Source organism: Phaethon aethereus (genome assembly GCF_964289735.1).
Source record: "Phaethon aethereus genome assembly, chromosome: 4".
Taxonomy (NCBI): domain Eukaryota; kingdom Metazoa; phylum Chordata; class Aves; order Phaethontiformes; family Phaethontidae; genus Phaethon; species Phaethon aethereus.
The window spans coordinates 54,968,597-54,995,611 of NC_138578.1; the positions used below are offsets into that span (position 1 = coordinate 54,968,597).

The 27,015-nt window shown below is 43.3% G+C and overlaps 1 protein-coding gene across 2 annotated transcripts in view; it reads left to right on the plus strand.

Moving 5' to 3' along the window:
• The window catches only part of LNX1 (ligand of numb-protein X 1), a gene marked incomplete at both ends in the record, with an annotated part of 69,417 nt that overhangs the window by 20,871 nt on the left and 21,531 nt on the right, over positions 1-27,015 (plus strand). For both annotated transcript variants that reach the window (XM_081999346.1, XM_081999347.1), the window contains 3 exons: positions 13,084-13,325; positions 15,510-15,665; positions 24,536-24,738. In XM_081999346.1, coding sequence (XP_081855472.1) covers positions 13,084-13,325; positions 15,510-15,665; positions 24,536-24,738 — 601 coding nt within the window. The remainder of the gene's footprint in view (positions 1-13,083; positions 13,326-15,509; positions 15,666-24,535; positions 24,739-27,015) is intronic.

Below are 27,015 nucleotides of genomic sequence, written 5' to 3' on the forward strand. Positions count from 1 at the left end.
CAGCTGCATGCATGGTGTTTATATTTTAATTATGAAAGCAAAAATAGTTATTAGAGCTTGAATATTGGAACTCCCAAGGCTGCAGTGGTATAAAAAGGGAATGAAAGAGCAGCTTTCTAAAGAACATTTGGGAATTTTTTTCTATCTCCTGTATTTCAGTAGGATGACTATATAAGTTAATGTGTTTCGTAACAGGACGGTATGAGATGACCTCTTACTCTGAGTGTTTTTTTAATAAGTTGAATAAGTAAAGAAAAAAAATGAGTGAAAACCTTTTTTTTTATTTATACTATGCAAAAATAGTATGAAATCTGAGAGAGTAGAAGTGAAGAAAATCTAAAGAAACCTATAGCATCTGCAAGGTAAGGAATATGAAGAAGTAGCAGCCTGAGAATCTTGGCCTTAAAGTAAGATATGGTGCATAAATTGTTTTCTCCTTCTCCTACTTTTTTACAGTGAGAACAATCATGCACTGGAACAACCTCCCCAGGGATGTGGCAGAGTTCCCATCACTTAAGGTTTTCAAGACACAATTGGAGAGGGTACTAGATAATCTCATCTAGGCTTCCTTTCCCATGAAAGGTTGGGCCACATGATCTTTCGAGGTGTCTTCCAACATACTTGCCTTTGTCAGGGAAATCAATTTTGTGTTGTTGGTAATACACTTCTGAAAGCATCTTTTGTAATTAAGGGGTTTCAGGGCTGGATTCCTGCTTTCACCCTAGTTTATGTATTTTATCCCTTGTTTTATCAGTGATATCCTGGTGGTCTAAGAAAACAAGACACAATTTTACGGAGAGGTTCTCAACCTGTATCTGAAGCTTCTAAGGTCACTTCTTCAGCTTCAGACTGAAGAAAGGCTTGTGTGCCTAGATGGCATTGCCAGGTTTTCCCCAAGATACTGGCTGGCCTAACAGGATACAGTGCCTTTCCTTGTGAACCTCTCCCAAATTCAACCAAAAAGCCACAGCAGCCTTTGAAGCAGAACTCAGATTCTTCCTCCCCAGGCACCAGATTTTCATTTGACGGTAACATTGGGCTCCCTCTTGCTTAATCCACCTCTCTGAATAAGCTTCAGCAGGAGGAGGAGAGATCAGCCTTACCCCAACCTGACCTGAGCTTTAGTGGTTAGAGCACTCGTGAAAACTGAGGCGTGAGGCTGTGAGATCCGTCAGCCTCCCTTGCCAAGTGAGAGCTGATAGTGGTCCACATACAACAGGAGGGAAACCGCACCACTGCATTTTTTGATGTTTTCCATGATATTGGGCGCAGCACTGCCTGTAGGTAGCTATGTGGGGACAAGGGTGAGTGGATTGAGCTTTTTTCAGATTTGGATAAAGGAATTCAGGTTAAAAGTATTTCTGATAGTGCTGTTACAAAATGGTGATTCAAGAAAAGTGATTTTCATAATTTTTGTAGCATAGGTGCGCATTTCCTACCATGTGAGATTTCAGAAGACTGTAAACAACATTCCAGCCATACTTGTGCTGTGGCTGGATATGGACTTTCTGGAGCCTTTAAATGCTTTTACAATGTGTGTTTATTTTAATGGGAGGGTGAAATATCTCACTGAAATATCTCATATTCAACTGGGTGGAACCCATACAACCACAAGCAGTGAAGATTTTTAAATGCCCAATGGGTTTGGGGAGGTTTCTTCTGAAAACTGGCTTGTAATGTTCCTCTGATCCATCCTCTTCCAGCCATACGTGCAAAGGAGAAGACTGCACAGCCAGGAGGAGTAGAAGCCAGAATGGTGTTTCTCTAGCAAAATGCAATCTTATCTTCACAAAAACCTAGTGTAATGAGATATATGGTCAATAGTGTGACTTACGTACATCCTACACCAGTGTCAATACTCACTTAGGCTGAAATCCTGGAAAATGAACTCTGAGATACATCAGGAGATGCTGCACTCTTCCTTCCCCATCCCTACAAGGAGGCCATGTTGTTTTAGGGTTTTAAGACACAGTGATTCATGAGTCACAGGCAGTTCACTTCTTTCAGGACTGATTTGGGGTCCTCATTGAATATCAGACATTGGATTTGATGAGACAGGAGAACTACTTTTAAAATGGGAAACATTTGTGACATCTTAAGATACTACTTAGTCATGGTGGTGGAGATGTTTGCTCCACACTCAGATGGGCATCTGGCAGGGATCTCTGTGGTTTTTTAACTTCTGAGAAGGTGTGCTGAGACCTCCTTTTTCTGACCTTCCCCATGAGGAAGCAAGTATGTGTGCAGAGCTTGATGTGTACCAAAATGGGTTAGCGATGTAATTTAGATACCCATGCTGACCTAAAAGGGATCTTATGTGACTTCTAGGTCACTGAGATCAGATGCAAGTGCCACCAGAGCTAGAGTTGTGGGTGGCTGTCCATAACATGTTCTGTTCAGTAAAAGGGTATAAAGACAGCATTCGTTATTTACTGCCTGCAACCCCATTGTTTCCTGTAATTTCAAATTCCAGTAGAGAATATATTAGTAAACCCAAGGCTTGGGCTGAAAACATCTTGAAATTGAACGCAGTGTTTCCTTTTTATTATTTTACAACTAGAGACTTACGTGCATGTGTCACTGCTTTGTGCCAACAGAAGACTCAAACCTGCTCTCAGTAGTGCTGGCCTGTTGGGTCTTTGACATAGAGGATTTTGTAATTAATTTTATTTAAAAAAAAAATGTGTCCTAAGTATGTGTAAATACAAAGTTTCTGTCTGGCAGGTTCTTCCGTCTGTACCTGCAAGAATTGGGTTACACTGATACTGTCACCCTTGTTAAAAAACCAAAACCCCTTGTCCCATTGCAAGCATATTTTGCTTAGTGCATCACAAAGTTTTTATAGTATAGGTGGGGATAGCAGGAGGGGAAGACAATGCTGAGATACTAAGCATACTAAGGAGACTGGTTATACCTGTTGACTACAATCTGATGATCAAAACACTGAACAATAAATGTGAAAAACACATGAATCAACAGACCACATGCTTATTTTTAACATTAACATTAACATTAACATTAACATTAACATTAACATTAACATTAACAATATATGTGTATCCACATAATTTGAAAAATGCAGTGTATTGGATTGTGCGGTATTACGAAGTATAGCATTGCAATGCTTTAAGAATTTCTTTGTCCTTGAACTTGTTATTTTTGTCACAGATAACTTGATTTTAGCAATATATGCTGTGATTTTCCTTAGGCTCATTTTTCAGTTAAGGTCCTAAATGAGGAATATATTCTTCCTGCTTCAGTCTCACCACATACGATCTCAAGTCGTACTGTGAGAGCATTGTACTATTATTTTATTAGTATAAGGCAAAATCAGTGGTCAAGACTGCCTGCAGAGTACCAGTGCTGTCCTTTGAGTGGTCTTCGATGGACTTGAAAACCAGATATGAAGCTGACAGCTGCTGATGGCAGGTCTTAATGTTGCTTTCCAACCACCTGGCTGACACACGTTGCATGTGATTGCTCCCTCGTGCATGTTGTCTGTAGATGTAAGAATGTACAACTATTAATAAGTACCCAAGTTTTCCATGAAGAAACCTCTTGGAGGTCTTTCTAATTTGTGTTTTCTCACTTTCTTTTGCAACAACGTTTGAGTTTCACTCTTCTTTAAGAGTGGGAAACACTGAAGCTTTTAAATGTGTTGTATAGAAAATGATGCAATTCTGGAAGTGATGAAAGCACCTGGTAAAGTTTTCATCAAGCTCCACCTTCACTGATGTCAAGAGGAGTTTTTAGTACTTTAGGACTTTAATATACCACTTGAAGAGGATTGTTGGGTTTAAATGATGTATTATATGTTGAATGCTAAAAGCACTACAAGCCATCAGCAAGGTTTACAGGCTCACACCAGGTCAAAAATGCTAGTCCCATGTGTTTTATTTTCCCCTCTTATTTTTCCCTGAATCTCCTAGCCAGGTACTCGTAGGTTCCTTGCTGCGTCAATACCTGAGCACTTGCCAAAGTTAGAGATAGTCTGCTGCTCTTCTGTTTTCCTTGTTTGTGTCAGCTGGTGTGAGTAGATTGCTTGAGATATGTAGATTACTCTTGGGGATCTTCAGTATTTAGTTGAGTAAGTTCAGTACAAATAAATACTGTTGCTGTTTTGCATCACACAAGATCACTCTGGGTCTGTACTTCTGGCCAGTAACTTCCCTGTGATGAAAAGTATTTGATTATAGAAATCTAGGAGCAAATAATGATTAAGAGGCTGCCTGGAGTCTTTCAACCTGGTTAATTCCTCATTTTTGTTCCTTGAAGTCTACTTGTGCTCTACAAGCATTACATTTAAAGGCAGCATTGGGAAGGGTAGAAGTTGTAGCAGTAACCCAAGGCCATGCTGATGCCCTTGTGTGCTCTCAGAGCATTGGTGGCTTGGGAAGGTGCAACAGAAGGTGAAGCCACAAAGTCAGCTGCAGATATTAGCTTCTCTAAAGTAGTAGCTGTGTTAGGCACAATACAGAAGTTGGGCTAATCCATAAAAGAAGTTGACATTTCCAGTTGCTGACTGTATGCTGACTTGCCCGTCTCAGCTGTCTCTAGCAATTTACAACTCTGTTCTCCTATATGTAAGACAGCTTCAATTTGTTGGAATGGTTTAAGACTAGAACTTGAAATGATGCCTGAAACCTGAAGAGAAATCACTGCAGTTGTAGTTTCAAAATCATCAGTGACAGAGTAGTGGTCTGGAAGAAGAGTCAGGGGAAGGAGAGAACATGATCTGGACCAACAATTTGAACACAGTCCCAACAGCAACTGGGATCATTGCACAATAATCCCAGTCATGATTTTTGCCCGCAATTGCAGGCAACTAGTATTGTTTACCTATTTCTTCCAATTCCCTGTTCCCATGATAGAGGTTAACAGGCCTTTTAAAAGATTTCGTAATACAAGATGATGATGGTGGGTTTTGCTTTTTAAAGAGAAGGGGAAAAAAAGCTTAAACATGACCACATGTTACATGATACTTTGGTAGCACGTACATGAAGTTTAAACTCTACAATTTATTTAAGAATAAAAAAGTGTTCCAAGATTTTTCAAGTCTCCTGAAAACTAGTAGGAAATCTGGAGATTCCTCCTTTCCCTCAGTATGAGCAGTCAAATTTAAAATGGGGATTTGGTTTCCATTGAATGCTTGTTCAATTTGTGTCTGGCACCGGCTGTCTGTCCATCGGTAGTTTTGGGAACCGTGGGGACTGAACTCTGAACTGCAATTCCATCCTTCACCACTGCAAAATATGGGCCTGTACCAAAATCGCTACCCGTGCTTCCTCCTCCTTCTCAGCAGCGAAATCACAGAAATGGGAGTACGTCACTGTAGCTGATTACTAACATAGTAATTATAAAGAACGCTCAGTATGTATTTTCCTCATATGCTTAGAAAACCTTTTTTTTTTTTAATCTGTGGGAACTATATGTACTTTTTCTAGTGGTGCACCCAAATTCATACAGAGTAGCTGACGTGGCAGTGTAAGCATACAGATACTCCTGCACACGTTCCTTATATAATATAGAAATACATTTTGTTTGACAGCATCATAATGCAAAAGCATTGTAAAAATGACAGCCCTTCCCTGGAGTCAGATCTGTACAGCTAGGACACAGAACAACTTTAGGTTTTGCTAGTAGGGTAGTTCCAGAGTTTCTTGAATTATGATGGCTTCATTAAAACAAAAAGCATGAAAAAACCTTAGCAAACCAGAACAGGGATATGCAGAAATTAAACTGAAAAAAATAGATATCTGAGAGGTTTTTCCTAGCTTGTGGGAAAGTATTTAAGCTAAATGACTTTAGCTTAAAGAAATAAATGTTATGAGGACATTTATAAATATTTAGAGTAGTAATGCAGAAATATAGAACCGCTAAATCTACGACGTGTTTATACTTTAGAAAAGGCCTCTGGTTGACAACAGAGAGCACGTAACATGAGAAAATCTCTCTGACAGCTAGACAGAGAAGCCATTTGCCTCATCTGAATTTCTACCGTCGCTACTCCGGTGCCGACATGGAGAAGAGCAGTGTTTGTGGGCACGTAGGATGGTTTCACTCACCTTCAACCCTTCGGAGGCAGCGGGGATCAAGCCACCGGCCCACACGTCCCTCCCAGCCGGTCCTGATGCCCCAGGTGTCAGGAAGCTGTCTCTAAAAGGCTTTTCTTTATAGGGTTATTGAAGTGAAAATGTAGTAGTAACTGCGACAATTCCCCACTTAAGTTAGGTGAAAAATGAGCACTGAGATCACCAGGGAGAGGGAACCCATGTGCATCAAAGCCAGGGTGCGGAGTGCACGGAAAAGCAGCGGTGAGCATCTAGAAAAGTTGCTGACTTTATGAAATTCAAGTGCAGGTGCAGAGAACAGCCTGTTTCTAGTTGCATGTTTAGACAAGGTTTTGCAGCCTGACTTTCAGAGGATGTTGGTTGGAAACTGTACCCCAGGAGTTTAAGCTTTGCTTTTTAGACAGGTCATCTCCTTCTTTATGAATATTGAGGAAGATTTAATGTAGGTAGGACCTTTCTAGCCACAGCTGGTGATTACAGTAGCTTGAGGAATGCTCTTGACATGACAGAATCCTTTATAAAAAGCAGAAAAGGCAAATGCATTTTAAAAATAATAAATCAGGTACTTATTTATGAAGCTTTTTCATATGCGGCTTTCATGCAAGAACTCAGAATCACCAAGGAAAAAGCATTGCTATTAAGCACTCAGTTTCAGAATTGATTTTCATATATAGCAAAAAAGAGGAATTTTGCACATAGGAGCAGGATTCACAAGAGCCAGATTTCCGAGCAAGGATGATATAACATCATTGGGTGTAAAGACCAAACAGGGTATTGGTCACCTTTGCTGCTGAAGATGTCGATGTGCCTGGCCTCTTTTGGTCTGGAAGGGAGATTGTGCATTTGCTGCATGTTAGCTTAGATCTGTAACATGGGATTTGGTTGGAGCTTAGGTGCCTCACTCCTTTTTTGTTTTTGTCTCCAGTTCCCGGTGCACTGTTTGCAGATGTAAGATCAGAAGAGTTGGTGTCACCTCTGCCTGAGAACTGATCAAGTCAGTTCACTCCCTTATGATGGAGTTTCAGAAAGCTTTAGAGTTTAGGTGTTTGGCCTGAAATCCGCATGGTTGGTACTTGGGTTACGTTTGGGCTATGGTCACTGCTGATGCACACATGATGCGAATGGTTCCCGTGGGGCAGGAATTGCCAACACCTTGTGAGTCAAACTCTCCAATTCCAATTCCCCCACTTCCTTCCCAGACATGGCAGAAGCCTCTCACCAGGGTCTCACAAGTGAGGTTGTCAGCACCAGGTTATTCAGGATGCTCCTTGTTGGTCACCTTCAGTTTCTCCATCAGCCTTTCCACCGGATCAGTTCAGGGGTACCAGAGCGGCCAGGAGAATTTGTATGACGGGGTCAGGGTGTGGGACATACTGTTGGTACTTCTGATCCCAGCCTGTGTCAAGCCCAAATTACACAGGGATGAGAACTGTTTCCAGTGAGGGCATAGATGAAACATACTTGTCTACCCTGACCAGGGTTTAGCTTCAGATCAACCATGACAGCCTGTTATGCACCAAAATATGAGTGCACTGGAAATGAGTTTGGGAAAGCAACTGCTGGAACGGGGCAGGGAGAGCTTCTGCTCTGCTTATTTCAGCCAGACCTGGCTCACAAGCACTCCCACTCTCTAGATTTACTTTTTTCCACTGTTTCCTGCCCTGTCAGTCAGGTCTGAGATGGGGGGAAAGAGGGATAACTGGTGACGTGACACAGATAGAAAGCAGCATGTTTTTAAAAGAGCAAATGCATTATAAATATATACATATATCTTTTGCCTGTGATATTGTTTCATTTAGATCACTAGAAATGAAGTGAAAAAAGCCATGCAGTTGTCCTCGTTTATGTTTTGCCTTTACGTTTTGCCCTGTGCCAGCACAGGTAATGGAAATCCTTGAGGTCAACCTCACTTTCAGGCCCTCCTTTGCCTCGTGAGTCAGGGATGCTGCAAGGAAAACGCATGTCTGTTTTCAAACCAGTTTTCATTTGAATTTGCAAATGATGTGGAAATGTTTCTGTTCCCCTTGAGTTTGACCGAAGCCCGTTTTTACAAATGGTAGGACCAAGTTAAGGCAGCCACGGGATTTTGGATCCAGCACTTGGGACGTGCTGCTCCTGGAGCCTGGAGCGCAGAGCCTCCCTCGCGTGCAGTGCAGGGCGCGGGGCAAGGGTGTTGATGCCAGCCCAAATTGCAGCCCTGGGTGACGTCTCAGCAGTCGCCACTGCCCTCTCACGGCCCAGTGGTTAGCTCGTACTGAAACCGCACGTTTCTGCTTCCTAAAAGAGGCCTTGCAAACAGAAGAAACTATTTTCTGCATTTTCTGTATGCACCTAGTGACACTACTTTAATGGCATGGACTGGACAACACACGTTATTCGTGTCTGTTTATCGCTCTCGGTTTTGGCCTTCAAATTGTTTCGGTATCGTACGGCTGCACGGATGTACTTGCTGTCTGGCGCGACCGAGAAGGAACATAAATCTGTAGTTCACCTTGGCCAACAGACAGTGTTGGGTTCACTTTCTGACTGGCCTGTGTTAATCAGGTATCCAGCTCTTCTAGCTGTAAATCAGGCAGTTGAGAGACAGATAATTAGCACTGGCATGTAGCTGTTTTATGGACCTCTCTTTTCTGGGAGCCAAATCCAACCATATGGAAAAATGTAGCTGACACACTATAAATATGATTCCACTTAGACAGTCATCTCTTCTGTTTTCTGTTATCACAGCAGTGTCAGCACAAGGAAAACAATGAAAGTGAAGAGATGCTGTTGCAGACTTTATTGCAAGTTTGAGAGCTTGGGACTTTTTTTTCTTCTTCAAGGACACTGTGTTAATCTGAAGAAAGAGGGCTTGTTTCGTGTTCATTTATGCCTGTCACAATTATTTAAGAAATAGCTTCAGTGCTCATACTTGAAGAGCTTTGGTCTCTTTTAACTATTTCTGGCAGAGTTAGAAAGATATGCCTTGTGCTTTGTATCATGACAACTTGTCTTCTCCAATAAGCCACATCTTAAACTGCGTCAGTCAGCCCTCTCTGCATTCAAAGTAACTGTCTTCTGTTCATTGCTGTTTGGATTGATGCCGTTAACTGGGTGTCTGCAGTACAGCCAGCAGCAGCAAGCGAGCATTTCCACAGAAAGTGAGGGCTTTAGTGGTGAAGTGCAGACGGGCACCAGGCAGCAGCTGAATCCATGTAGCTGGGAGTCTTTGGGCAGAGCCACTTCTGATCTTCAAGTTGATCTTCATGCAACCCACCAAAAATAAAAAAGATCTGCATTTGAGGACCCATTCACAAGGCTGGTGCTCTAATATCAGCTAAAACTGAAACTTTACTGGTACAGTGCAAACAGAGGCAAATAAAATCTGGAGTAGGAATATCTCTTATCATATTCTCAATCTTTTCAGGATCCCTGTAAGGCAGAGGTTGTCTTTTGAGAATAGCAGACAATTCACCCTGAAGCCATTTCTTTGTGTTTGTTCCATTGTGTTGGCTTTTTAGACTATTTTTAAATATTTTGTTGAGTGTTTGTAGGCTGGATTAGTAAATGTTACCTTACTGCAAGATGGAGAGGTCAAGGACAGGTTCCCAAAATGCTGTGTTGGAGAATTTTACGTAGGCTGCAAGAGGGGAAGGCCTTTGTGGTTCTGTTCCGTATGAAACATAAAGGAGAGCATCCTGCCACAGTGTGGAATGCTGGGGGGTGAGGAAGTCACACTTCTTTTTCAGGAAGGGATAGGAAAATGCCTGCTGCAGTGGAGGCAGGAGGCCTCTACTGAGAAAGCTCTTCCTTTCTGTTTTACATGATTATTTTTGCAGTCTTGTCTTGGAATAGGTGTCCCAAATAACTTTTTGTTGGTCTTTTGAAATAGTTGACCAACCTTCTCTTCCATAGGAGTATTTTCATTTGAGACTCCTCATTTGGCTTGTGAAAGGTTTTAGAAATAACTTCAGCCACAGCCGTTCCTATCCAAACCTTAAAGCATATACAAAGCCCTTACAACATTTGCATCAATACGATATGGTTTGGGTTGGGGTTTTTTTTCCCTCTTTAAGAAGAAAGTTGTCAGAAGTGGTATGAGGTAAATGATGGTAAGTCATAATTTAGCACTAAAAAAGTTTTTAGTTTAGTTGCCTCTGATAAAAAGCCAATACCGTAAGAGAAATTAAACTACTTCTCCAAAGCTGATATAAAGAGCTCTGTGACTTGTCCTCACCTCATCCTTCCGTCCCTAGAACTGCTTCCATAAATCATTTCTCTTCCAAGGCCTCCATTGAGTGTACTACTTCTTTTTCTGACACTTAACCCACTAGCATGGCATACTGTATGTATTATGCATTGCCTTTTGTGCATGCCATATATTATGAAGAGCTTTCTATCCCTAAGGGTTTCTGCAGCTATTTCTGTGACTTTATCCTACAGAGCACATTTATGAAAGTCATCAGTTAGGCTTTGCGATGAAGAAAGAGATAACAGTAACTGAAAGTAGGCCAAGCTCATCAGATTATGAGTAAAAGGAAGATTTTTTTTTTTTTAATGCAGTGAATGAGGTTTCTAGTGGGTGGGCACTGGGAAGAAGTGGTGTTGGAGAAAAGTCACAGGTTCTGTGTCCTTGGGCCACTCTGTCTTTTCAGTTGTTTTATAGCTTTAATTAAATACTGACTCATGAAGAGCACAGCCATCTTTAATTTCATTCAAGTGTCTTTCTTTAACAAGTCTTAAGAAAGAAATCATAGAATCATAGAATGTTTGGGTTGGAAGGGACCTTATAAGATGATCTAGTCCAACCCCCCTGCAAGGAGCAGGGACATCTTCAACGAGATCAGGTTGCTCAGAGCCCTGTCCAACATGACCTTGAGTCTCTGGGCAACCTGTGCCAGGGTTTTACCACCTTCATTGTGAAAAATTCCTTCCTTACATCTAGCCTAAGTCCACCCTCTTTTAGTTTAAAACCATTAGCCCTTGTCCTGTTGCAACAGGCCCTGCTAAAAAATCTGTCCTTGTCTTTCTTATAAGCCCCCTTTAAATACTGGAAGGCTGCAATAAGGTCTCCCTGGAGCCTTCTCTTCTCCAGGCTGAACAACCCCAACTCTCTCAGCCTGTCCTCATAGAAGAAGTGTTCCATCCCTCGGATCATTTTTGTGGCCTCCTCTGGACCCGCTCCAACAGGTCCATGTCTTTCCTGTGCCGAGGGCTCCAGAGCTTGACGCAGGACTCCAGTTGGGGGTCTCACCCTCTAGCAGAGTAGAGGGGCAGAATCCCCTCCCTCAAATGCTATGTGTGGTCCTGCCTTTGCTGACAAGAATAAACATAGAGATGACAGTTGGGACCACAAGTAAGTTGTTTCAAAGCAGGCTTGTAGTTTGCCTCTTACAATGCAGTCTCTTCAGCTCTTCTGGGAACATGTGTGTCTCCACCAGAAACGGAGGATTTTGTCACTGTGGAGGTTGAATCAGGGTTTAGGGTTTGGATTTTCCTCCGGAATTATTTTAGAACCAGCCTTGAGCTCCCCAATTGAATCCCAGACTGGCCCAAGGACCTTAGTCTGAGGACCTGCACTCAGTCATTCAATGTGAGCCCTGCACTCCCTCCTTGGCTCTGGCAGGGCTGAGGGGCCAGTGGGACCCCCCACTACCTCTTGTATCTCTTCCTCCATCAAGGTGATGACCCCTCTATTTTAGTGTCTCAACTGAGCTGGAATAACAGAGCTGGAAATTCATCTCCATGGCTGAAATTGAAAACAATTCATCAGGTGCAGCTCAAGTAGTAAATGGTCTGTACAGGCACTGCATGGGGATTTGAGTCCCACAGACCCTGAGTGTTTGACTCCCACCTGCAACCCTGTCTTCACCCACTGCATTGGCCTCTACCTGAAGGGTAGACCCTGCCTCCTGCATGAAAGACCACAATGCTGTGGTCCCGGTGCAACTGCCTTGGTGACCGGGAAGGCTCCTCAGGGTGCAGGGCTGGGTAAGGTGCCTTTTATTTAACCAGCAGACCTGAAGAAGTTGTCAGGTCTCACCCTGCTCTCCATTGACCAGAGGCAAGGTGGAAATTACAGACCGTAGCCTTTGACTAAATTAGCCACCTGCTATTCCTGTCCTCTTACATCCTGTTGTGGTTCAACCCCAGCCAGCAACTAAGCACCACGCAGCTGCTTGCTTACTCCCCCACAGTGGGATGGGGGGAAGAGAATTGGAAAAGTAAGTGTGAGAAAAATTGTGGGTTGAGATAAAGACAGTTTAAGAGATGAAGCAAAATCTGCACATGCAAGCAAAGCAAAACCAGGAACTCATTCACCACTCCCCATGGGCAGGCAGGCTCAGCCATCCCCAGGGAAGCAGGGCTCCATCACGTGTAATGGTTTCTTGGGAAGACAGATACCATCACTCCGAATGTCCCTCCACCCCTTCCTTCTTCTTCCCCCAGCTTTATATGCTGAGCATGACATCATATGGTATGGGATATCCCTTTGGCCAGCCTGGGTCAGCTGTCCTGGCTGTGTCCCCTCCCAGCTTCCTGTGCACCCCCAGCCTGCTCGCTGGCAGGCCAGCACGAGAAGCTGGACTGTCCTTGACTGCTCAGCAACAACCGAAAACATCAGCACGTTGTCAACGTTGTCTCATCCCAAATCCAAAACACAGCCTCACAGTAGCTTCTGTGAAGAAAAATAACTCTATCCCAGCTGAAACCAGGACACATCCACAGTAACTATTTATACACATGAGACTACACACAAGGCTACTGTTCTTTATTTTTTCTTGACCAGCAGTAGCCTTTCCATGTAAGGTGGTAACTCAACTACTTGGAAGGACAAATTTCCTTCTTTCTGGTTGTGTAACATGATGGGACTGGCATTTTTCCTTCTTGTTAAGCATCCGTATTTCATCAGCCACCGCGATCGTCACAGTTTGTACTCCAAATGATTCCTTGGCACCGGATAATTTCCATAAGTACACAACATTTACATACAATTTGTTATCATGTCTCCCTTTCCCTCCTTTCTCCTTAGATGTAAGGGAGCATCCCACTACGGCCTTACCAAGGAACGGAAGAGGCGTTCCCAAGACTGGTCTCCGGACCATGGCTCCAGCTTAGCAGTAGCTGCCCTGGGCCCTGAGCTCTCGGCGGCTGCAGCCATCGCCTTAATGACAGACGAGCCGGGGCTAGTGAACCCAGCCTTCAGCCCCACCTCGGAGGACAGCCAGTCAGGCAGCAGCCCCGGAGATCTGCACCGCAGCAACCGAAACAGAAGTAAGAACTAAAAGTGGTGGTTTCAGAGCCTGTTGGCGTCTTTCAGCATTCATTTTCTGTGAAACATATGTTGTTGGAGGCTTTAAAAAAAAAAAGGGAGAGTGAAAGCTTTAATTTTACATGGCTTATCAAATTATGCACTCAGTGACCCAATAGATTTGAGGTGAAAAACAAATTTGTTTGGCCGGGGGCAGCATCAAGCTGAAGACAGACTAGCTGCACACATGGAAACCACAGGTCTTAAGAAAGATTATTTAGGCAAGTCATCTCAGTTGGAAGAGCAAATGGTATACGTGATGCGCCAGGGAGATGGTGTAGCTGTGTAATAGCTTCACCAAAACACGGTGGCCCAAGTTACCCTCATAGATCATGCCACGGGCACCTACCCAAAAGGCTGTTGGGAATTGTGGCTGCTGCCAAATATTTGCAGGAAAACAAACCTTAAGAAGTGCTTTGGGAGCTTGGGGGATGTTTGCCAGCCTCCCAGGGAGGTGCAGCTCAGAGGAACTGGTCCTGCTGAAATAACCACAGTCAGGGACAAGTTACACAAGGAAACTTTGCCTTGATCCTTCATCCTGTGACACTACACCCAGCTCTGATGAGTGTCTGTCGTGGTTTAACCCCAGCCAGCAACTAAGCACCACGCAGCTGCTCGCTCACTCCCCCACGGTGGGATGGGGGGAAGAGAATTGGAAAGGTAAGTGTGAGAAAAATTGTGGGTTGAGATAAAGACAGTTTAAGAGATGAAGCAAAATCTGCACATGCAAGCAAAGCAAAACCAGGAACTCATTAACCACTTCCCATGGGCAGACAGGTGTTCAGTCATCCCCAGGGAAGCAGGGCTCCATCACGTGTAATGGTTACTTGGGAAGACAGACGCCATCACTCCGAATGTCCCTCCACCCCTTCCTTCTTCTTCCCCCAGCTTTATATACTGAGCATGACATCATATGGTATGGGATATCCCTTTGGCCAGCCTGGGTCAGCTGTCCTGGCTGTGTCCCCTCCCAGCTTCTTGTGCTCCTTGCTGGTGGGGTGGGGTGAGAAGCAGAAAAGGCCTTGACTGTATGTAAGCACTGCTCAGCAATAACGAAAACATCCCTGTATTATCAACACTGTCTTCAGCACAAATCCAAAACACAGCCCCATACTAGCTACTAGGAAGAAAGTTAACTCTATCCCAGCCCAAACCAACACAGTGTCATATTTGAAAAATGTGGCCTGGCCAAAGGTAGACTGGGAAGCGTTAACAGTGAGTTCAAAGCTTGTATTTGAAGACTCTGATGCCAAAATGAATAGCCCGTCTCGTGTTGCACCAGCTGCATGTTGGGAGAATGGACGAAGGGCTGAAGAAAGACTAGACAATGAGCAGCACTATTCTCCTAAGGGGGAAGGGAGGAAAGGGAGGGGGCAAGAAGAGAACACCAGAATGAAATTAAATCCCGCCAGTTTTATTGAGTTTAGAGGCCACAGTCTGGTTTGAGGGAATGTTGTATTATTAGATTACAATGTTTGGCTAGCATGCAGAGCTCGAAGAGACAGAACAGCAACAGCCATGAAGATATCTTTAGCAGGATGGAAAAGAGAGTGACATGTTTTGAAAGTATTATGACTTTTTTTTTTTATTGCCTTACCCAGGTTAGAAGATGCAACTTAGTTGGTCCCTCTCACCTGATAATCTTTGAATTTTTGACATGGAATTGTTGGCTATCATTGGTGGCTTTGGAAGCATCGGAGGGTTTTGAGGCAGTAGTGTGTTTGTTCTTTCAACAAGAGTTTTAAAAAACTTCCAGCTTTTTTTTTTTTTTTTTGGTCAAACATATAACTTGGGAAGGGCAGTGCTGCTTCCTTTTATGTACATTTATCACAGGATTACTGCTGATTCTGCTTTGATTGAGGATTATTCTCTCCCAGGCTACCATGCTCACAGGAGATTTCTCTGTGTGGATGGCAAAACAGACAAGGAAGGTGGCAATTCCAGTGTGTGGGACAGAGGTAGGATGATTGTACCCAGATTCAGGTGGATGCAACCCTGGAGTGTCAGCTGGAGTCAGGTGCAAAGGTGAAGTGCAGGCAGCCTTGCTGTTGATGTTATGCCCCATCATATGCCGACGGCTGCAGAAATTATGTGGCTCTAGCCCGGAACTGCTGAACTGTATTGATTTGGTTCTCCTGCTGTTGCAGCTCGACACTTCGAACGCTCCACTATAAGAAGCAGATCTTTTAAAAAAATAAACAAGGCGTTCAGTGTCCTTCGAAGGACAAAAAGTGGAAGCGCCGTTTCCAACCAAACTGACCGGGAACAGGAGACTGTTGGGAACTCTGCTGCTGGAGAGGAAGGTAATGCTTTGCTCTCCTTGTGTTATCACTTAAAATGGGGTAGGGGACCCTATCCACGTGGGAACTGGATGTCCATGACTGACATGCCTTTCATGTGGTGGGCTGTGCATGATTTAAAAAAACCCAGAAAGTTCAATCTTTTCTTATTTCTTCTTTAAAAAGTTGTTAGTGACTGGCAGGCAAGAATATTGCTGGGGTATGTGAGACTTCATGTAGGGCTGTTCTGGTAACAGCCTGTGTGCTACAGCCAGCCCAGTATCAAGCACGCGGGATGTGGGATCTGGGCGTCTGGGATCTATTAGTGGAGCTGTCATTGACTTGCTCTATCATTTTGTTGAAGAGGCTTCATCAGTATGAGGCTGTCCCCCTAAAGCAAACAGATTACAGTGATCATACATTGTAGGAAATTAATGAGTTTTGGCTAATGCTTATTCCATTATTTATAATGGAAATTCCCTGTGGGAAGATGGTATGAGAGTGCAAAGTACCGTAATTATTCCAGCACTTCTGTGGGATCCTTGGTGACAAACTTGTATTACCTCAGCCAGCCAGGTGATGAGGTAAGAATGCTCTGCTCTTAAACAGCAGGGAGAGGCAAGTTTGACGTATGTCAAGGATGAGGGGTCTGGCAGGCAGTAACACTTAACATTTGGCATTCTCAAAGCAATAAGCAAATGTTACTAATTGCTTTGGAACATAATTACGATATTAGCATTTATGCATCAAGAGGAAGTGATGATAGAGTGGGAATCATTGTCTTAATCAAAGTCTTCACTGAGCTTATTATTGCTTTGCTTGATGCCTCAGCACCTCACGTCTCTTCCCAGATCAAATGTCCAGGGCAAGAGCCTTAAGACGACAAAATCTCCAACTTCTCTTTACTTTGTATTTCAAGCTGTCATTGAAACACACACAAAATAAGGACAAAAGGCTGTCAGATGCTGTGTTTAAGCACCATTATTCTTGAAGTGGTGAATTGGAGAACAGCGTTCAATATTTCTTCAGCTTTATTTGCTTATTCCTTCAGGGCAGTTTCACTGCATTGCTGTGTTCTTGGTACTTACTCTCCTAGTCCACATACTTGCTGATGCAGACGAAATAAAACCTGATAATTCAAAATTGTGAAACTTTTCCATAAAGATAATGGCCTGAAAACATCATTAATAACTTTACTATCCCAAATATTTTATTCTTTTTCCCAAGTAAAATATTGCAAATAAGTTGTCTACAACTCTCTCTGAGAAGACAGATATGTTTCTAATTCCCTAGCAACTGCTCAACCCATTGTAAGCAAAAGCTTGCCCTTCTTCAGCTGGAGTGAAATGCTGCATGTCTCAAGTTCATACTTTTCAAAAGATACCTCTTCAAGATAGGGCACAAACATTTTTATGACTGCTTTCTACCTAGGCTTATAGTTGACATTTGTAATTGTTCCACTGAAAGCTTGGTTTCGCGTCCAGAGTGTGTGGATGATCTAGGTGCCAATGGTACCTATCCAGTAACCCAGTGGCAGTCCAGATGTTAACAGAAAGAGGTGTGAAGATGACAGTGGCCTTTACATTTCCAGCAGGATGAAAAGCACCGTTGTCTCCTTTTTAAGGGACATATAATGGGGCCCTAAACTGGCAATATCTCCAGGGCCCCATTGACAGTGTCAAGATTGTCGTTCTCTCCTTGACTCTGCTTGTGGTTTCATTCCTCTGCACCAAGCATGCCTATAAACTTCCAAATATATTCCACTGCACTGGAAAAACCAGGTAGGCATGTAATTACTTAATGAGCAGTTACTCTTACGTATGAGATCACAGAAGCTGGGTACCTAAATTACTGTATTAATTGCGTATGCAAAGAATGCATTTTGATTACACAGTTCTGGAATTTGGTCTTTAAAAAAATGCAAGCAAGTAGCTTGCAGCAATACAAATACAACTTTAACAAAGATCCCTACGCAGTCCTTTGCGACAGCTGCTTTGCGTAATGGCATCTCAAAGACTCCCTCTCCTTGTTGGAGGAGGAAATGAATATACTTCTTTGTAACAGATATCATCATCTTGCAAGCTGGAGGCTTGTTCTCTTCTCCAGTTCTGTATGTTTTCTTCTTTTATTTATTTTTTTAAGCCCTCAGCTGTTCTGAGCAGCCTGCAGTTTGACTTCTGGTTGGAGCTGCTGGTCAGTCTTTAGGGATAGCTGCAGTATTGCCCTGCCCTGTGCTCGCTGAAGGCCCAGCCCAAACCCATGGGAGAAAGGCAGCCCCACATGTCTGACTCCCCATTGCCACTCTGCTCTCCTGTGAGTGGTGGTTCCTGGCCTCAGAAGTCCCCACACCTGGGGCAAAAGCTGCTGCTGCCTTGCCCCAAGTTTCACAGGTTCATGTCTGGGACCACCTGAGAACACACCTCAGCCATGCCTCATTGCTCCAGGAGATTAGACAGCACCTCACCACCTCTCTGGTGGCTCCTTTCCTTGCCAGCTTTAGTCAGTGCCTGAGCAGAATAGTTTTCTATTGTGCCAGTGGGCACAGAGTCATTTCACCCTGGGGTTATTTAACCCCTTCTTGCTGATGATAACCTGTTGTTGATAAAGGAGCTGTCAGATCATCTGGCAAAGCTCAAGATACTATAGCCCATCTGTCCCCAGTTTTCTGAATTCCCTCATCTTAGTTCAGATGTCTCTATTTAATCTGTGTTTTGCCTGTATTTTGGTCAAAGGAGGTCTGAGAACGAAAACCATGGTGTGCACCTATGTATTGTCCCTGGGCATCAGCAGCACTGATGCCAAATGAACTATTTGCCCATTGTGAAGTGCATAGGCGCCTTTAATCTGAAGCTGATATGTCTGTTGGGCCAATGCTCAGTTGCAATATGACTGTGAGAGTCCCATTTCCTGATGTGGGAGGAAAAAAATTCAAATAACCATGATTCTGCTTCACTTGAAGTTCAATGTAGTACTGGTTTCGGAAAATTCCTTGGCTACCCAAGGACACTTAAAAATATGATGCATAATGTCAAATGTGTTTCTGTTATAATTACAGCAGAGAAATAGTTACAGTCTAATGCTGTCTTATACCTGGAGTTGGTAGCAGTCCTGCGCTGTGAAGATTACTTCATGATTTCCATTTGCAACCTGTGGTTTGATTTGTTTAAACAATGTCATATTGTGCCAATTTTGGATTTAAATGATTCAGGCTTTCTTTGTTCATCTGTTTAAACATTTTTGGTGACATTTTCAGCAGAGAACTGTTCATTGTCCAAACCAAAGAAGATGTTAGAAGTGAAGGAAAAGTACGAACACTGATGAGAGAATGTTTGGGAGAAGGAGGCATTAAAATTTTCTAATTTTTAATAATTTGGTAATTTGTAAATAACCCATGCAAAAAAGTATTTGTCTGTAGTGCAGCACCCAAGCTTGTGATTTCTACCTGAGAGTAATCTTATTAACAGCACTTACAGCTACAAATAGCTTTCCAGGTCTGAAGCAGAAGTTAGGAAAGCTTAAAAGAGATGGTTTCATTCTGAGACATGAGGGAAGGTGACAGGGACACCCTTCCGGCACTGATGCATTTAAGATGTGATATCTTCTGACTGGATCTATGAGTGTAAATGACCTTGACAGTTTTCTTAAATGATAATATAACTCCAAGCAAAGACTGCTCCAGCTTTGCTAAGCTTATTTTTATCACTGTGCTCTCAGTTTGGCATCACACTCTTTAAATTAACTTCCAAGAAAGACTAAATATGTATATGCTCTTTACTCAAACTGATCTACAAATACAAGCTATAAACCAGCTGACAATTTAGGAGGAAAGAATTTGGGAATGCAATTGCAAAAACCTCTGTACAGTTTTAACTAAAAGGGAGATGGTTTTCAAAAACCTTCATCAGTTCCATTTTGCAGTCAAGCCATTGTAAAATAAATTGAATTTATTATTGCTTGAGGATGCCAAATGTTGTTCAAAGTCAAACTCATTCTTCTTAGTCTCATGGTGGGTGCAGTTCTACCATCTGTTATTGCTTTGCAGCAGTCAAAACCAAGGCAGCCCTGGCAGGCACTGGCAGGACCACAGAACAGACTTTCCTGTTGTATGGGTGTATCTCACTCCTATTGTTCAGTCTGAGCCCTGTTGTCTGTTATATATAGATAAATAATAGATAGATAGATAGATAGATAGATAGACAGACAGACAGATAGACAGACACACAGACAGACAGACATTATAAATACTTCAACGTTTGGGAAAGGTACATGAAGAAAAAGAAGGTAAGTAAGTGAAACACAGATGGCTTTAGGTATCAACCATTTCATGGCATTAAGGCTCTCTATGTGCAGAAAAGAAAAGTGGCCTCTGCAGCCCCAGGACAAGACAGCACAGCCCAACTTCTGTCTCAGGAAGGCTGCACCCCACAGGAATCCCACGCTGCTCCTGTTTTCCCCAGATTTGATTCAGTTGCAGTTCTGATTTCCCAAAACTGCTGTCGGAAATCTTACAGAAGCGCTCTGCTCTAGGACGATGAGCCAGGCAATTTCCAGAAGAGATTGGCTTTGTAATGTTTCCTCCACTGCAGACGGATAAACTTTGCCTGCTGTAGATGAGATAGGCAGCCACAACTCTTCTGAGGCACATTCAACTCTACAACAGTTTCATTTGAGTTCTTTTGGGACTCCTTTGGTGAGAGGAATGTCCAGAAGCAAGAAAAGGCATTAAAGCTGGCATTGCCTTCTACCGGCCCCCTGCACCAGACCAGCATCCCTGCCTGGAGAATTAACGAAAGGCATCAAATCAAAATGGTGGCAAACTGCTGGGAGAATGAAATGCTTAAATGAAAATCAATTGGGAAGGAAGACTTGCAGAACAAAGTCCCACACTAGGGCAAGTGCTTGTGACATTCACAGACACAGGAATTTTCCAAGAACAGGTTATACAAGCTTCGTTTAAATTCTGGTGACCAGGTAGCATGAGTGTGTGTCCCTGCTGACAGCCTTCTTGTGGGGGTGGGCTGGCACCTCACATCAGTCAGACTTTCTGCTCTAAATAACGACCTGCAACTGGAGACACAAGTCTTGTTTACAGTGACCTTTCATTAATCCGGACTCTAGAGTCATAGCAAACATTACCCAGTGCTTTGTCACACTGGATACTGGGAATGAAGGCAGAAGTTTTCCTGATGGCAGCAGTGTCAGAAAGAGCACAGTGCACAGAGAAGTCAGCCGAAACCTGAGCACTGAGGGAACACTACTATTAAGTGTTTTAAACTGTGGGGATAAAATGTTAGGTATACTTAAAATTTTGTATTACAGTCTCATGGCCACTATACTAACAAGTGCTTGACGTCCTACATCGTACCAGATAAGCAGAGTTTACTGTGTAAAGCTGTTGTTTGTTACTGTAAAGGGATGTGTGAAAATATCAATAAAATTGCACATTAATATAAGGAAAATATGGTTTGAAGGAAAAGCACACACAGTCTTTCTGAATGCAGATGACATTTTATTATATTGACAGATTCAGAATGCTCCATACAACCCCCGGTGACAAAAACACAACACTCTATGGGAAAACCTGCAAGAATCACCAAAAACAAGACAGAAAGTTTACTTCTTTCTAGATTCAGCAGCTCTTCGATATTTAAGGACTGGAAATATAAAATGGTAAAGAAAGGTATGCAACATTCCTGGGTTTTCCTGCTCTGGAAAACCTGGTCAAAGAGAATAGAGAATTCTAATTAAGAGTATAAGGGCTGGAAAACGGAGTCCGTGCAAGCTGATGCTTCAGCCTCACAACAGGCTGTGTGTATGTGAATGGTACAAGCTCTCAACCCAGTTAGAGTCCCTTAAATAGGGCTGCTGGGGCCCCATTCACTGTACACAACCAGGTGCTGGAGCAGGGTCCACCTCTTCTGGGTATGGTATATAGATTAGAAAAATTCAAGTTGAAGATGTTGCTTTCCAGACAGGGTATCATCTTGAAATAGGCATGATATCAAACTGCGCATAGTGTATGCAGCCTGTTTGGCAAAAAAGTGACCGTGAATTTTCTTATTCAAAAAAAATAGGTAACTGTGTATTTTATACAGTTACTTTGTCAAACTTACTGTTAGTTCATCAAAATAAGCATTTGCCTTTCCCTTATGACGGTCTAGGTTATTGGTAATACAAATGTCCATGTATATATGTGAGATGAAAACAAGAGGCAAGTCTTCAATGAAGAGAGCAGAAATTAAGGGATCATAGAGTTATTTTGGTTGCTTGGTTGCAATTTATTAATTATATTCGATAAAGAACACAAATCAAATGAAGACAGGAGGTGAGGCAGTACATCCTGCTAACTATGAGAAGAGAAACCTTAGTGACTTTCAGACTGGCAAGAAACCTGTCTTGGGAAGATTTGTTTTGTTGTAGACTGCACACTTCAGAAGGAGATTAGGTATTAAAAATTCCTGTTAAAAAATCTGCATAAAGTCATATTGAAAGTCAGCCAAGTGCCACTACAAGACTTAATAAACTGGTTAAGGCATTGTTCAAGACACAACGAAACTTATATAAGTTTATGCTTTATATAATGATATATGTAAGTCATATAACTGTAGAGAATTGTTCACTGCCACACCGCTCTGATTTTGCTCTAGAGTTTATATAAATAATGTAAGAGTGGCAATAGCTTGTTCAGTCCACAGTTCTCCATGGTCAAGCAATGTAACTGGGTAATTCCTTTAGAAAAGTTTTCGGAGTGAGGTATGGGAGAATGAGTGTTTGGGTGAAAAAACACAGGTAGGACAGGAGGTGAATGATCATGCAATGGGAGATGGAAGTAGTTCTACTATAGGACTGCCTTGGTAGTCTGCAAAATATACAGAGATATTTATTTCCACGCGGAGAAGACGTGGGGATCCAGGTTATTATTTGCATTTTTGCATACAAATACCCTTATAGCCACACCGAGCGTGTAAAATGTGCATGCTTATTCTGATGCAGAGATCAGGCCTTTGGTGATTTTTAAGGAGTACTTGTCTCATCTGACTTTAAGCACCCACTGAGATGCCAGAGTTAATTGCCTCTTTCTCCTTACATAGCAGTGGAGAGAGTTTAGCACCTCCAGGGGGGATTTAGCCGTGAAGTGGGTGTCACTCCCCTTTGGGTGCCTATGCACTATAAGGGAAGCCAGAGCAAGCATATCACCAAATTATGCATTTGGCGGAGAGACCTGGATTTAGATGGAGTGAATCTACCCTTCAGGCTAAAGAGAACCAAACAAGTTACAAGCTGGGCAAACAACATTCAGAAAATAGAGGACTACGGGGAAAATAAAGCACCTTCTATTCCTGAGACATTAAGTTGCATGCAGCACTGAAGTAAACCCATATTAGCACAGAAACTGCTACTACAAGAGTGTAAACTAAATGCATACTTGGATATTAGGTTGATGGAGGCTGTACAGTTATCTAGATAGACTTTTATATCCTGTCAACTCTCCATAAAACCACAAAGTCGAAGTCTGTGCTACTGGTAGGTGCTTTTTAGAGACGTGGAGGAAGACTGCTTCCCGCCCCGGAGAGCATATGATCAAAGAAGTGGTAAGGGATCCGACATGGTGTTTCTTAATATTTTTTTGCTGTTCTTTCTTTCCCCTTGCTCTCTCCAAAAAGGTTTTGGTGCCTTGCTGGTTTGTTGTCTGCTAATTCTGTGGTAGAAAAATATTTATTCTATCTATCTCACATACTGCTCTGTTAATTTTCATTTAACCCTTTACCGCTATGCAGTAACAATCACTGTACTTCCATTTCTAAAATAGGTTATGGAAAAAATATTAGCACTTAATTTTTTGACTTACAGGTTTTTCATATAAGCGCTGGATTGGACCCACACACAAAATATTCAAAAGCTTTCTCTCACCTATGGGGGATTCAAAATAATTGAAGGCTGATAAACCTGTGCTAGAAAACTCACTGGTGCTTTTACTTCAACTTCGCTTGCTGCTGAATTTGGATTAAAATTCTGAATTGATCTAGAAGCAAATAAATTATTAGTGACATGCTGTGAAAGCAAACTTGCCAGTTGAAAAGCAGAGTTTGGAAGAGGATACTTTTCTCCAGTGCATCCTAAATACAAAAAGGACCCCTGCCCACCATTAGTCCCTCTTCCCACACCCAGATTGCCAGGGCCAGCAGAGATCTTTCCCTCCAGGCGCTTTTTGAGTGTACTGTGGTTTCAATGCAGACGCGGCTCAGTAAGAGCCAGTTGCTTGTACTTCCTAGAGTTCAAGCAGTGATGAAAGGAGAGGGCTCTGGTAGGGAAACTACTTTTTGTGTTGGGTTGCCCGAGAAATCTTGCTTTTCTGTTAGCTGAAGGTAAAAGAATGCTTCCTTGGGCGTCACAAGCCAAGCACCCAGTCCCTAGCTGTGGTACCAAAAATGGAGGAAAGCAGGGCAGCCTGGGATGCTTCCAGTAAGACAGAATGTGCAGGGATGGAGGTTTGTCGACTGTCCACACACATCTGCTCTAGGGCCAGCAAGGAACTGTGGCCTGGCTCAGAGTGGTCTCTGGTGACTAAAAATGCATTTTATTTCCTTAAAACATTAGCACGTGTAACTGCTGGCTTTTTTTCTTTAGTACATTTCATCTGTCTGGATTACATCAAAGGTTTAGGGCTGTGTTTTGTGGAGGAAAAAAAAGGAAGTTTGAGTGTATTACTTAAGAAAGATCCCTTCAAGTCCGCTCAGCAAACATAGGTATCCTTTCCTCCCCACTTAGTAGAAATCCTATCCATGCATAAAACCTAGTCTGGGTAATTGGCATGTACTTGAAGTTGTGCCGTGCATGTTTTAACAAAACAAAGCTGTGATGTCAAATAAATACCTTACAATGTGCATTTCCAGGTTTTCCCAGGTTGTATCACCTGATTCCAGATGGGGAAATTACCTGCATTAAGATCAACCGTACCGATCCCCATGAAAACCTGGCCATTAGGATTGTGGGAGGCAGTGAGACTCCTTTGGTTCACATTATTATACAGCATATTTATCGAGATGGGGTAATTGCCAGAGATGGAAGATTGCTGCCTGGAGACATGATACTAAAGGTACAGTACTGTGGAGGTACAAGATAAAAGTATCCTAACAAAGAGTAAGACGGTGTAAGTCGGTCGATGAGGTGAGATTCACAATGTTGCTTGTTTGTGTGGGTAGAATAATGCACGCAGAAAGACATTCAGTTCCTCTGTATGCTGTGATGATTTCATTCATTTCAATGGTTTTTGAGGCTCACAGATTTGTTTATTTTTCCTGTTCACTACAAAACCTCTCTGATTTCCACCATCTATAAACATGGTAGATTCGAAATGCAACGTAAGGCAATATAGTGTTGGCATTTCTGACCCAGTGGTGCCAAAGTTTTTTTTCTGAAAGCAGAGGCTGGGCTTTTTGCCCTCTTTGTTTCTGCTGAACTGTGGGCTTAAACCTCAGTGAGTGAGGTGTCCATTGCTTTCAATCCCTCTTACACCAGGATGGGTGATAGGGGCTGGATCAGGGCTAAGTTCTTTCTGCATCTCGCGCCTTGCATGAGGCGTGCAGCACTGTACGGCGTGAGACACTGCCCGCTCTGTTTTGGAAGCGTTGCTCCACCCGCAGCCACAGGTGACATCTCTAAGGACAGACTTGAGCAGCATTCAGGCATTAGCTGTTGGCTACTAATTCTGCTCCTGTTTCTATAGAAACGTCTAACAGATGAACTAGACGTAGGCCCGATGGTTGACGATCATACGTCTTGTGAGCAGTGGCTTCAGCAATAGCTTTTGAATGGGACCTGCACTCTCAGCTGCCCCAGCGACTTGGAGCTCTGCAAGGATCCTTCAGTCCTTAGAAGGAAAGAGCAATAACAGAAAATACTAGTTCCTTTCCTTGCTTTGACGGTGTGTAGTTGGAGTGCACAGGTACATTCACATTGCATGCCAGAAGTACAACTGCAGCTCACCCGGGTGTACCCAAATCAGCCTAAATCAGCTAGCTCAAATATTGGTGGCAGCGTGGCCAGAGACGGCAAAGAGTTCAATAGGTTTTCCAAATCAGGTAAACATTTGAGCAGACAGCTTTGTTCGCTGCGAGCCGTGCTGCCATGGATAGACTGGTGCTGGTACCCCGGCCAGCCAGTGTGGCATTAGCTGGGGTAGGGCTACAGGAGCTGGAAGTGGGGTGGACTGCAAGGCGGGCATGCCCCACGTGTCTGGAGGTGCATATCTCAGGGACATCTTCCAGGTGGGACTCTGGATGTCCATCTTGCTGCCTGCTCTGGCATGCCTGGCTGGTAGGGTTTGTGAGTAGTTCTCCCAGCCCTATTGATTTCTACTAAATATTCCACATGAGTAATTAGAAAGGATACTGTCCTTTGAAGTTCAGAGCACCGCCTGTAAGCCACTGTGCTTTCCTACCTTTTGCTGACCCCAGTGGCAGCTGAGGATACTTGAGGCATGCCCGGGTTGTGACATGCCTTCTGCTTCGTGCCTGATGGACCGCTGGCTAACGGGATTTCGCAGGATCACGGTGCGGGGATACTTCGCTCTGGCACCGTTTAAACGTGCCTCTGGATGGCGGTGCCAGGGGCCAGCTGGATGAGTGTCACCCAGCCGTGTGTTTCAGGGAGGATTTTTGTCCTGGTGCCAGCACAGAGCAGCAGAGTTAATAGCACCACCGAGCCGAAACTGTTCCCGCAGGGCATATCCAAACTGCAGTGGGAAGCTGTGATTGCAGCGTGCAGGGGCCCGGCCCAGCTCGGCTCTCCCCGGCTCTTTACTGAGGATTCACAGCGATTGCAGCCCCATGCTGGTGCAGCTCATGTTATTCGTGGTACCCAAGCGGGCAACTTAAAGTTAGTTGAGCTGTGCCCCAGGGGTGCAGTGGCCCCACCCCGACAACAGTGGGGTCACGACAGCCCCATCGTGCCCACATGGGCAGTCTGCAAAATCAAATGCCAGTCGAACGCTTTTGTCCGTGCTGGGGAACATTTCTGTTGCAGTTTGGAGATGTTTCTTAATATTTAAATGGTTCAACCTGTGCAATGTAAAAGTACATGGAAATAACTTGTCTCATTCCGGTTTTCCAGCCAGCAACTAATTACAACCTTGCAACCGGTTTTCATTTAGCAGTGATAAAGTGCAATGCCTAGTCGCTCTTATACATGTGGACATGACTGGATTGACTGGAAGCTCTTTTTTTTCTCCGTCTTTTCCTCAGCCAAATTAAAGAAGTGGCAGTTCTGCAGTTTTACTGCCATCTGAGCTAAATCTTACCTGGAGAACACTGGGAAACATAAAAAGCCTGATTCTCTGGTGCAGTATATCAGCATAATTGCTAGCAAACATCCA